The sequence below is a fragment of the Chionomys nivalis genome, chromosome 23 (genome assembly GCF_950005125.1).
Source record: "Chionomys nivalis chromosome 23, mChiNiv1.1, whole genome shotgun sequence".
In the NCBI taxonomy this organism is placed as follows: Eukaryota; Metazoa; Chordata; class Mammalia; order Rodentia; family Cricetidae; genus Chionomys; species Chionomys nivalis.
In genome coordinates this window covers 123,306-135,660 of record NC_080108.1, presented here as the reverse complement: position 1 = coordinate 135,660, position 12,355 = coordinate 123,306, and the positions used below count along the sequence as shown (strand labels likewise).

At 50.1% G+C, this 12,355-nt stretch overlaps 1 protein-coding gene across 1 annotated transcript; it reads left to right on the top strand.

Annotated features, from left to right (window-relative positions):
- The first annotated feature begins 4,452 nt into the window (after window positions 1–4,452).
- Window positions 4,453–10,653, top strand: Ucp2 (uncoupling protein 2). Its single transcript, XM_057756515.1, has 8 exons — window positions 4,453–4,774; window positions 5,451–5,612; window positions 7,711–7,932; window positions 8,050–8,260; window positions 9,051–9,245; window positions 9,328–9,429; window positions 9,713–9,893; window positions 10,256–10,653. The coding sequence occupies exons 3-8, from the start codon at window positions 7,807–7,809 to the stop codon at window positions 10,353–10,355; spliced, it is 915 nt and encodes a 304-aa protein (XP_057612498.1). The 5' UTR covers window positions 4,453–4,774; window positions 5,451–5,612; window positions 7,711–7,806; the 3' UTR covers window positions 10,356–10,653.
- The last annotated feature ends 1,702 nt before the right edge of the window (window positions 10,654–12,355 follow it).

Genomic DNA, 12,355 nt, shown 5'->3' with positions numbered 1-12,355 from the left:
GGTTGGATCAAAGCAGTTGTGTCTCACACACACATACATACCCTACAGACATACCCACCCCCCCACACACACCCTACACATACCATTACCACCTGCTTAACTTCAAGAGTAACAGCAACATGGCTCACATGTCTACTGGACTCGGGAACAGCAGGATAATTCCAACTGGGCTCTGATCTCTGCCTTCTTTGGGGAAGACGTGGGGTTTGCTCCAAGGTCACTACCACTACAGCCAACATAGGAGAAGGGTTTGGCGGCTATTGCTCAAGTAGCTGAATGCCTGCCCCCAGTAGCTTCAGCCATTAGAAGAAGAGAACCAAACTGGTGGCTCAATTACAGTCTTTGCTTCTTAGTTCCAGTCAAACCCAGGCTATGTAAAACCCTGTCTCTAAAAGAAGTATGTGGTGATGAGATGGCTCAGTCAGTAAGGTGCTCTGTGACAAAATCATGGAGACCTGAGTTCAAATCTCCTGCACTTCTGCAATTGCATAATTTCAATGCCGAGGAGGCAGACACAAGAGGATGCCTGATCTTCAATGACCAGACTGACTAGTCAAATCAGTGAGACCCTGTCTCAAAACTAAGACAGACAAACATGGTAGCACATGCCTTAATGCACTCAGGAGTCAGGGACAGGGAGATCTTTGAGTCTGAGGCCACCTGGTCCACATACCAAGTTCTAGGCCAGTCAGGACTATGAAGTGAGAACCTGTCTCAAAAACGGGAAAAAAAAATTTAAAGATGGAGAACAGCTGCCCCCCCCCCCCGCCCCATGACTGTCTCCTACTTGCTCACAAGGGCTTCATTTTCTCCATATTCTAATCAGTGTGTATTACTTTTTGGGGTTTGAAATAATAGCCATCTTGGTAAGTATGAGGTAGCACCCCATCATGGTTTTGGTTTGGATTTCCTTAACGACTAGTGTTGTTAGTCATCGTTCCAACTCTGTCCCAAAATGCCCGGAATAAATCAACTTTATGAGGAGGTGTCTCATAGGCTTCCACTCACTCACTTGGCCCAGGTGTTCTGGAGGCCGGTGGTGATGCAGAGGCACATGGCATCAAGGAAGGAGAGATGTAGACAGATAGATGATAGGCAGACAAAAAGTTAGATAGGTAGGTAGGTAGGTAGATAGATAGATAGATAGATAGGTAGATAGATGATAGATGATGATGATAGATAGATAATTGGTAGATAGATGGATAGATACATGATAGATAGATAGATAGATAGATAATAAATAGATAGATGATAGGTAGATATATAGATAGATAGATAATAGATGGATAGATAGATGATAGATAGATAGATAGATAGATAGATAGATAGATAGATAGATGATAGATGGATGGATAGATAGATAGATAGATGATGGATGGATGGATAGATAGATAGATAGATGATAGATGGATGGATGGATAGATAGATAGATAGATAGATAGATCAGTAGACAGACAGAAAGAAACTGAGTCTTTGTATAACCTTCCTGCCTCAGCCTCTCAAATGCTTGACCAAAAGTGTGAGTCCCCACAAGCTGCTTTGCCATTTTGCTCAACTCTTTGATAGGAAATCTTTCATCAACAATTGTCAAACTCTAATTTTAGTGCTTAGCAGCTTCCTAAACAAAGAACTCATATGTTTCGAAACACTGGCAAAGGACAAGTATGGAGTACAAAGAGATTTACAGAAGCAGAATTCCATGTCCACATCATAATAAAAATATAACTTCACAAGTAAGAACAACTCAGTTTTTTCCCCGAGTCTCCTATACTGTGGAGGGAGGCTTCCTTGATTTAGACCCTGCAACCTGCAGTAGAGATCTAAATGAAGTTGCATGTTGGAGCTGACAAGACAGCTTAGCAGGTACATGCACTTACTGCCTGCTTTGACTTTGGCAGGCATACCACACTCTGTGTACCCTACAACTTATAATGTAATTTTAAAAAATTAAAAACCTCCAAAAACAAAACTAAGTTGCTTCCTACTTATTGCCATGGCTCCTTTCCCCTTTGAATCCAGTCCACCTGAATAGGAGTCCTCTGTGTATCATTATCCAGTGTTACACCTGCAAGTCGGAGTTCTATTTTATTGCCCAAAGATTTAAAACTTCAAAACCTAGCAGACATATTTTAAGATTAGCATCATTTTCTAACATATTTTCTTATTAATTTTTGTTCAAGACAGGGTGTCCCTGTGCAGCCCTGGCTGTCCTCGAACTCTCTCAGTAGACCAGGCTGGCCTCGTACTCAGAGGTCCATCTGCGTTTGCCTCCAAGTGCTGGAATTAAAGTTGTGTACACCACCACTGCCCAGCTAGTAGTTTGTAAAGAAACCAACTTTTGCCAGACAGGAGGCATATGCTTATAATCCCAGCAATGGGGAAGCCAAGGCAAGATGTTTGCCTCGAGTTCATGGCTAACCTGGACTACATGACCAGTACCAGGCCAGTTAGGACTTCACAGCAAGACCCTGTCTTAGAATAAGGAAGAAAAATTAATTCAACTTTAAACAAGATGTGGCGGCAGCATTTGGGAGGCTGAGGCAGCATGACTATAAATTAAGGAACATCATGGGCTACATATTGAGACATGGTTTTAACAGATGTTTTTGTTTGTTTTGTTTTGCAACTTTATGTATATATTCACCAAATTTTCTTGACTTAAGTACAATTGCCAGGCTGTGGTGGAGAAGGAGAAAAAGAATCAGATAATGTTGAGGAGAGGAATTGACAGCATCCACTCAATATTTTTCACAAGAATTACCAGATACTTTGGAAATGTCTGACTTTCTCATGCTGATGTTTATTACCTGATATTTTCAATTTTCTCTGTCATTTGTGTGCTTTTGACAATCTTTTGAACTTTACAAAAGAAAAAAATAGGAGAGATAATCTTGGAATCCATCCGAAGGACAGTAGGGTGTCTTTGGCATTGAAATTCTCTCTTTCTAACTAGCAGAACAAGACCTCGGTATGCAGGCTTTTGGATCCATCTGGATCTCCCTCTCTACCACAGATTCGCCAAGAACACTGGCGGTCTCTTCACCACAGCTGGAGTAAGAACCCAAGGCAAAAGGTGAACACCAGGTGTCTCCAGCCAGGTGACTCTAGAGGTGATTCCAGCCACCATTATCTCCTGGCATCTACTTCCTGCAGTAGTAGTTATCCAGCCCCTCCCAGCTCAAGCCCCCTCAACATCTCTGCAATAATTCCTACTTCTTGGGGGGGGGGGCACATTATATACCTGGTTCCCAAGTGGCCAGAGTTTAAACCAGAGTGTGCCACTATGTGTCATTACGAAAATTATTTAATCTCTCTGGATTTGGTTTTGTTGTGGAGTATCCACTAGAGAAGATGGTTCATACCGATTACTACTAGCGTTATTACACTGGGTAGCTATCCCAGTGCAGCACGGAACCATTCTCTGGGTGAGCTTTTAAGCTCAAAAATGGTTCGGAGTTGGCATACTTCAATTTACAAAACTAGGTAGAAGCTGAATGACAGAAGCCAAAAGGCAAGGTTAGCGCACTTAGAGACTTTTGAAGAACTGTGGATTTTGATGGATTAGACCTTTATGTTCATTTTGGCAGATGGTGCTCTCTGTGTGTTGAGTTTTACAGCCTGAATGGTACTTCCATCATGGAGTCAGTTGTGCTAAGGTCTGAGGGCTTACAAAGGTCGGGTGCCTGCTACGGTTTCCTGCTCTGGAAAATAAAGGTTAACAACAGCCTGAAGGGTTAAATGAGGTATCCGCGCCTACCTGGTGCATAGCAATGCTTTCTACAAGGGTTCACTCAACCCTCTCCTCCCACTGCACTTTCCACAGCAAATCAAACCTACTTGAGCCTCTGTTAACGAATATTCAGGCCCTTGGTTCCGGCTTCCTGCTCTTAGGGCGCCTAACTAACTCCTTGGCAAGAAAAAGAGTTCCACGCCCTGATCTAACTTCTTTGAAGCAAATCTTTGGGCAGACACGAATGAAAACAAAAGAAGAAACGCTGCCGCGTACCAAAGCAGGGACACAGTCCAAAGATAAATTGAGACCTGCTTCCTCCCACAATGCCCGTTAGTTCGAACTCAGGGCACAAGTATTATTTTTATGTCTGTCACCCCTGCATGGCCATTATCTAGCTGAGGTCCGGTCCACCTGCTGAGTCTTTCCCGGGCTGGGACTGCAGCAGGCTTGGCTCTGTCTGCCCTGCCTTCTCCCTTGCGGGGCGCCGGCCTGGCTGCGGACCGTACGGAGAGGGGGAGGCCGGGTGCCCTCGCCCCACCCCAGCCGTTGGGCACCCGGGTCCTCAGGGAGCGGCAGAAGGCGGGAACGTCGGCCTCACCCCACCTCCGCGCCCGGGTTGGTTCCGGTCCCCGGAGCCCTCGCCCCGCCCGGTCCGCAGGTGGCTTGCAGAGCGTAGGGTCTCGAGCCAGAGCTGGGTCCAGTCAGTCTGGCTGTCCTCACAGTGGGGCAGAGTCAGAGACCAGACGCCGGGACCAGAGACCAGAGGGCCGAGATTTTCTGCCCTCGCGGAAACAAGGGCGACACTAGCCGCCCAGACAACCACCACAGCTTCTCACCCGAGGGAGTGGGCCGCCTTGGCTCCGCCCCGGCCACACCACACCCCGACCACGCCCGCGAGCCTTAAGTTCCTCAGCCGCGGATTCGCAGCCACTGTCAGCCCCGCCCGCAGTGAGTGCCTTCGGATCGAGCGCTTCCTAGGCAGCCGTCACTTGCCCGTCGTCGGACACCGCCGCCCTCACTAGCGTGTTCTCCTGCGGTCCGGTGAGCGTGGCTCTAGCCCTGCGCCAGCCTCACCTGCACCCTCCCACTCCATCTCTCTTTGCTCTTTCTTTTCCCTTCCCTGGAGGCCTAGTTTGCCCTCTCTTTTTCCTTTCTGTCCCTTTCCTTTGCCAAGTTCCTTTGTTCTGTGTCTCTGGCGTCCATTTGGTTGTAGGTTAGCCTTTATCCGTCCGCTCCTTCCCCTTGGCCACGATGCATACAGCCTGCGTTTGTGGGGGTGGGGGTAGGGGACTTCCACGTCAGCGGTGACCAGAATGACTGTCACCAGGCTGCTCTGTGCCATGTGCCCTCAAACCTGTTCTGGTTTCTGGGGTTGTTTGTGCTAATTGGACACTGTCAGACTCTCCAATCTGCCTGAGACCAGAGGTGGGAGTAGGGACACACAGAGGGACTGAGCTTGCTTATCATGGTTGCACACAGAGACACAGTGCTCCACTCAACAGTCAAGTGACTGTGTCCCAGCACAGCCGGGCTGCCTATCTACACAACTGTGGGGGAAAGAAGTTTGGAACTCAGCCAGAGTGTGGGAGACGTGGCTACCCTGAGTGAAACAGGCCCTGGGTCCCTCCCAGCAGGCTGGTGACCCTTCCTTTGTAGGCTGTATTCCTGTAAAGAGAACAACCCGTTCTAAACTTGGCTTCTTTCCTCTCACCCACAGGACACATAGTATGATCTTTAAGTGTTTCGTCTCCCAGCCACTTTCTATGGAAAATCGAGGGGATCAGGCCATGATAGCCACTGGCAGTTTTGAAGAGAGAGACACCTTTAGAGAAGCTTGATCCTGGAGGCCTCAACGTGAGACCTCAAAGCTCTGTGCCAGGTAAGAGCCAGGCTAAGGAAGCCAGCTGTCCTCCCTCAGATCTGTAGTCCAGGACTGCAGTCAACAGGTCATCAAAACTACCCTCCTCCACCCTGGCAAGTGACTCTTTACAGTTCAGTACGCACTCTCGCCACCCTGGTCACCTTCTGGTCCTTAAAGATGGCGGTCTCCGGTGTGTAAAGGAAATTCTAACCCAAGCGGGACTAGACTCAACAGTCAGCAGCAGAGGGGGCAGGAGTTTATTGGGCATCTGGTTCTGTATTTGTCGTATTTTGTCCGTGTGTGTGTGAAGGTATGTGGGTACCAGGGCAGGTAGATGGAGGTCAGAAGACAACTTCTACCATCTGGGCCCCAGGGATCAATCTTAGTTCCTCAGATTCAGTGCCAAACACCTTTACCCATCTTGCTGATCTGAACTCCCTTCTTTACCATCCCTGTGAATGAGATTAGCTTTTTACTACCTACAGTTTTACTTGTCTGGTCCTATCAAATGGTTTTTTGTTTTGTTTTATTTTGTGGGCGGTCATCAGGGTCTCACCACACGACTTTGGTTGACCTACGTAGGCCAGGCTGGCCTTGAACTCAGAGATCCACCTGCCTCTGCCTCCCAAGTCCAGGAACTAATGGCATGCACCACCATGCCTAGCACAATTAACTTTGTAGGTCTGGGTTTTAGTTGTAGCAATAGCTTTAGTACAGGTGATCTTTGCCTCTATACCCAACCCTAAAGGGCCTGACCTTTGGAAAACCCGAAACAGCATTCATAATGGCAGCTGAGCCACCTGTTTTTGGTCTGGACAGCAAACTTCATCTTTCTGGGTTTCCCACTGTGGTACCCTTTAGCTCTCAATCAGGCAGACATGCATGCATCATGCCACTAACGCCTGGAGAAGAGGTGTGCTCAACGCCTCTCAGAACTGTTGAATTTGCGTGAAAGGGCCCCTCAGAGCCTGGGCATTAAGAAAACTGAGGCATTAAGTGTAGAACAGAACAAAATGAGCAGCTGTGGAGCCTGCGGACAACGGGGAGCTAGGAAGGGCAGCTGCCTCATGGGCTGCTCTCAGGAGTGTGGAGTCTAGGAGCACCTGAACCCTTACAGTTTGCCATTTGATTCCTAGTCTCACTAAGCCCCAGGGGCCCGAGACTCAAAGAGAACCCGTTGTCATGGTGACTTGCTCTGGTGGCCCTGTTTGTCCCAGCTGTTTTGTTTCCATGGTTGTCTGTGTTCACAGGTGACTACCACCACATCCTCCCTCCCCCAGCTAGGGCTCTCCTCCTGAGCCCTAGCAACACAGGCAGCCAATCAAACTGAGCTCACAACAGTTGCGCCCATGAAATCAGAGAAGTGAAATTAGGGAAGAAGAAGCAGGTCACCCTCCCCCACTGGGTGCTGGGCTCACTTCCTCCTGGGGCAGTGAGAAGGGTGGTGTTCCAATTCCTGTATCTCCTCTGTATAGCTGTGACCTGCACCTCCCATCCCACCACAAAGAACTGAGAATGTCCCCCCACTGGAGGAAAACAAACAGGCCTCCTGGTGGACCAGGTCTCCCTTCTTTCCCCTGTGCCTGCCAGTAAACCTGGAGAGGTGGATGGTGAACCTCTGTAAACCTACACTTGTGGAAGCAAAGGACCTGAGCTGTGGGGGCTGGCAAGGATGGAATTAACATGTCTCTTCAGTAATTACATACCAGCCAGAACCTCTCCTGTAGGGTTTGACCTGCCAGGTCCTGCTCTGGCAGAACTTTCCCTTACTTCTGTAGCCCTTGGGATAGACCCACAGAACAGGATTGTGGGCCTCCTCTTTGGAGTCTGTGCCAGCAGACCAGGAGCCCATTGGTGGCTGTGAGGCAGTCTTAGAATGACCCGGAAGCCATTGTCCCTACACTAAATAAGAGGGAACCCTTCACAGAATCTCAGCTCCTTGCAGGAATTGCTTCCCAGACCCTGTGACTACTCTTGAATCTCTCCTGGTTTCCCTCCTGTAACCCCTGAGACCTCCTTGGTACCTATAGGGAAAGTGGGCAGGGATAGGTAGGCGATGAGAGGGAGGGAGGCTGGGGGATGCTGTTACCCAAGGTCTTCTCTTCTTTTGGCTTAGATTCCGGCAGAGTTCCTCTGTCTCGTCTTGCTGATCAAAGGCTCCCACTTCTCCGATTTTTCTCCATCTTTTGGGAGGTAGAAGGAGACCAGAATCATGGTTGGTTTCAAGGCCACAGACGTGCCCCCGACAGCCACCGTAAAGTTCCTGGGAGCTGGTACAGCTGCCTGCATTGCAGATCTCATCACGTTTCCTCTAGACACCGCCAAAGTGCGGCTGCAGGTAGGATAAAATGTAGCTCCCTCCCTGGGTCAGACCCGTCAGGAGCGATGAGGAGCCTAGAGCTGGCATGAGATTGGCAGAACCATCGGTTATAGCCACTCCATCTTGGCCTTTCAGATCCAAGGAGAAAATCAAGGCCTAGTGCACACTGCAGCCAACGCCCAGTACCGTGGCGTGCTGGGCACCATCCTAACCATGGTGCGCACCGAGGGTCCACGCAGCCTCTACAATGGGCTGGTCGCCGGCCTGCAACGCCAGATGAGCTTTGCTTCGGTCCGCATTGGCCTCTATGACTCTGTAAAGCAGTTCTACACCAAGGGCTCAGAACGTGAGTGTGCAGCTAGGACCCAGCCGATTATGACCTTAGTTCGCTTAGCAGAATGGCTCCTTTAGGCTTCCCAAGATCCCTGGGAGGATCAGAGGAGTAGAGAAGTGGAAGGGACCCCACCAAGGCTGTCTAGGCTATGAGCAGGGTATGAGCCCATGAGAGTCCTCACAACCACCATGGCAGTAGGTGACCTCCTGGGTCACCTGAGGCTTGAAATAGGGGAAGGGGTGGGCCAAAGGCACACTGGAGAGACAGCAACCACACCTTTTTGCCCTGATAGCCTGCATTCTTTTATCTCCTTAATAAGCTTTCCTTGGAGGGTAGGGGGTTGAGACAGGCTCTTACTATACAGCCCTGGCTGGCCTGGAGTCAGGCCATCTCTACTTGCCTCAGCCTCCCAAGTGCTGACATTAAGTATGTGTCACCACAGCCCCCTGACATGTGAGGAAACTGAGCACCTACGGCAAGGATGCTTTTCCCAGGGTGACACTGTAGGAAGAGGTAGAGCTCCCCCGACAACCTGTCTCAAGTCCAGTTCTACTAGGAGAAGTCACCTCTCTTGGTCTTGGGTTTCACATTTGGTAAATGGAACTGACTGATTTCCCAAGGCTGCAAAGTAGCTTAAATGAGCACATTTGAGAAAGTACTGTCTCCATTTTGTGTTACTCCTTGTTATACCCCTGTGAGGACTATATAGAGCAAGAGTAGTCTAGTTGCATGGTGGTTTGGCAAGAGTATGGTGTATGTGAATGTAAGCCTGGCTGACCACTGGCCCTTTGTGTGCCCACAGATGCAGGCATTGGGAGCCGCCTCCTGGCAGGTAGCACCACAGGTGCCCTAGCTGTCGCTGTGGCCCAACCTACAGATGTGGTAAAGGTCCGTTTCCAGGCTCAGGCCCGGGCTGGCAGTGGTCGGAGATACCAGAGCACCGTCGAAGCCTACAAGACCATTGCACGAGAGGAGGGCATCCGGGGCCTCTGGAAAGGTGAATACTGGGTGTTTGCTTTCCTGTCCTCCCCTCCTTTCTCTCACACCCTGGACTCACACAAACTCTCCTTCCTCTACAGGGACCTCTCCCAATGTTGCCCGTAATGCCATTGTCAACTGTGCTGAGCTAGTGACCTATGACCTCATCAAGGATACTCTCCTGAAGGCCAACTTCATGACAGGTATGTTAGGGTCGGTAAGAGCTGGGGGTGGGTATTGTTCTCTAAAGACCACATCTTCTCATCTTGTTTGCCTTTTGCTTATAGTTTATATTTCTCACCATTCAAATTCACTTTGTACATAACAGAACAGGCTAGATTGGCCAAAAGAATCTTTTAAATCCTTCTAAGGGATCCTAGCTGCAGTCTGTGTCTTTTAAACCTCTCCTTACAACTCTTTCCTGCTGCAATCACGGGTAGGGTTGGCTGGGGAGAACTCACCGCCTTTCCTGCTGCTCTGTGGCAGATGACCTCCCTTGCCACTTCACTTCCGCCTTCGGGGCGGGCTTCTGCACCACGGTCATCGCCTCCCCCGTCGATGTGGTCAAGACAAGATATATGAACTCTGCCTTGGGCCAGTACTGCAGCGCAGGTCACTGTGCCCTTACCATGCTCCAGAAGGAGGGACCCCGAGCCTTCTACAAGGGGTGAGCCTCTGACCCCCACCCAACTCCAGGCCTCATAGAAGGGAGGGAACCACCAGGAAGTGAGATGCAGCCAAGTGCCAAACATCCCAAAGTTGTGGTCACCTCTGTTTTTTAGAGGGGAAGGGGAGTGGCTCATTGGTAGCGTGCTTGCCTAGCATGCTGGAGGATTCTACTCACCAGTACAGCAAAACCAGTGAGTTGGCTGCTGGAGATTCTTGCTTTTGGGCACAGAGCTGTGGGGCTCTTCTCCAGGTCCTCTCACCCTCCTTTGATATAGATTCCATGGGCTGAATGGATGGCTAGGCCCCATGTTAGAAGCAGAGGGTGGACGTACCTCCATGACTTGTGTTTTCTCTTTCTAGGTTCATGCCTTCCTTCCTCCGCTTGGGGTCCTGGAATGTAGTGATGTTTGTCACCTATGAGCAGCTCAAAAGGGCTCTGATGGCTGCCTACGGATCCTGAGAGGCACCCTTTTGAGCATCTTCCACTGATGCTGGACCCTGCTTACCTCCCTGCCCTGCCTTTTTCTCCATCCTCTGCCCAGCCCCACACCTTTCCAGTCCCTCATTTCCCTCACCCCTACTCCCTTCCCACCTCATCTCCCCTCATCGGCGGTGAGTGCCGATGGCCCCACAGTGAGAAGGCCTGGCACCAGTCAAGACCTTGAGCCCTTACTCATTTTTAACTGTTAAACCCAAATCTTTGTCTTCATTCCCAGCCCAGCTCAGCCAGCCTCCGCCCATAAAGCAAGCTCAACGTTGGTGTCTTCTATCTCTCATAAACTGTGTCTAGAGGTCTTGGGCTAATGGGCCTTTTCAGCACCTTGACAGGCAGGGGAGGAAGCCAGTGACTTTAAAAGGGGATGATGGTAACATCATGGGAAGGGTTCATGGGGTCATCTAGTCCATTCCTCCAGACCCAGCCTACATTGAGGGGACAGTGGAACAGCCCAGGGAAACAGCAGAACCCTTGCCCACCTGCCCTTCCCTTGGGGCTCTGTAGGCTGTCACTCAGCACCTGGCACTCTAGAACTGCCATCCCCACCCCCACTGGCTAGACCTGCCCATCTGCACAGTGAAAATACTCCTGTCCCCGAACATCAGCTTGTTGAGAGATGTAGACAAACTCCAGAACCTTCCATTTGGGAGGGCTTGTTTTAAAACACATAATCTACCTCCCCAAGTCATAGACTCCTGAGGGCAAGTTAAGCTCTCCCTGACTATAGTCACACCCTTAGGCGTGCCCTGAACCAGGACAGGGCAGGCCTGACCCACTGAAGGACTGGACTTGAGTCCCTGGCAAACATTCAGCTTGTAGGGATTTTGTTTTGATGTTTGAGACAGGGTTTCACACTGTAGCCCAGGCTGGCCTGGAACTCACTTTGTAGTCCAGGCTGTCCTCAAACTTACTACGATTCTGCCTCAGCTTCCCAAGTGCTGAGATTACAGCACCACACCTGACTTCTAAGGACCCTCTCTTGGAAGTCTTACCCTCTCCGAGGTTGGCGACCAGCCAAGGCTTAGGTTGTTCAGTTCGTCCTCTTTCCACTGTCTTCAGGTAGTGAAGGTCCCAGATCTGGACTGTGTCAAGTCTCCGAGGCCCATCTTACACAGGTTTCGGATGAGGGCCAGGACAAGGCATACAGTACTGGGGCTCCTTGGGGAACTGAGTCTGGCCACTGTGAAGCCAGGCCTGGAGAACAGGATGTCCTCCCAACCTAAAGCTGCTCCGCCTTCTGGCCCTCCACTCCTTAGCAGGATGTGGATCATAGCTAGAGGGCTGACTGCACCTTCCCAGTGCTTGACAAGAGGCCAGGATGTTAGACTGACTCCCAGAGAACAGTGTGCCCAGTCCTCGGTTTCTCATAACTCCAGCCACAGTCTCAGGCCCGATAACAAGCCACAATGAGGGTGGGTCAGCAGTGCAACCTGGGCTCTTTGCTTCACCACACAAGGACATAACAAATGGAGGTCTGGCCATTGTGTTAAGTCCTTCAGGGAATGTCTACCTTAGGCATGTCTACCAACAGCTAACAAACAGGTCATGTGAGGGCACACAATATGCCAGCCATGTGTTCTGACATGTGGTATAGATGTGGGACCACTGGATTTATGATGGAGAATGCTATTAGATGATCTGAGAAAGGGGAGGCAGTTATTTAAAAATGTAGCAGAAGCCTCAGGAATATGAGTGGGTGGATGATTTGCCCCCTAGATAGCCCAGTTATTGAGGTGACAGGAATCTCATAAAGGTCTGGTGGAAGCCAGGCTTCCCACAGAGCCCTTCAGGAGGGTGGGTAGCAGTGGCCAGAAGTCCTACTTCCACAACCTCCCTATAGCTCGAGGCTTGCCCTCACAGCAGGCAGTCACAATCAGTTGTCAGTTCCACAGAGCAGTGATTCACTTGCCATCTGCTTTCCAAGGTCATTATGAAGGGGTTGAGATATGTAAAAGGATTCAGAG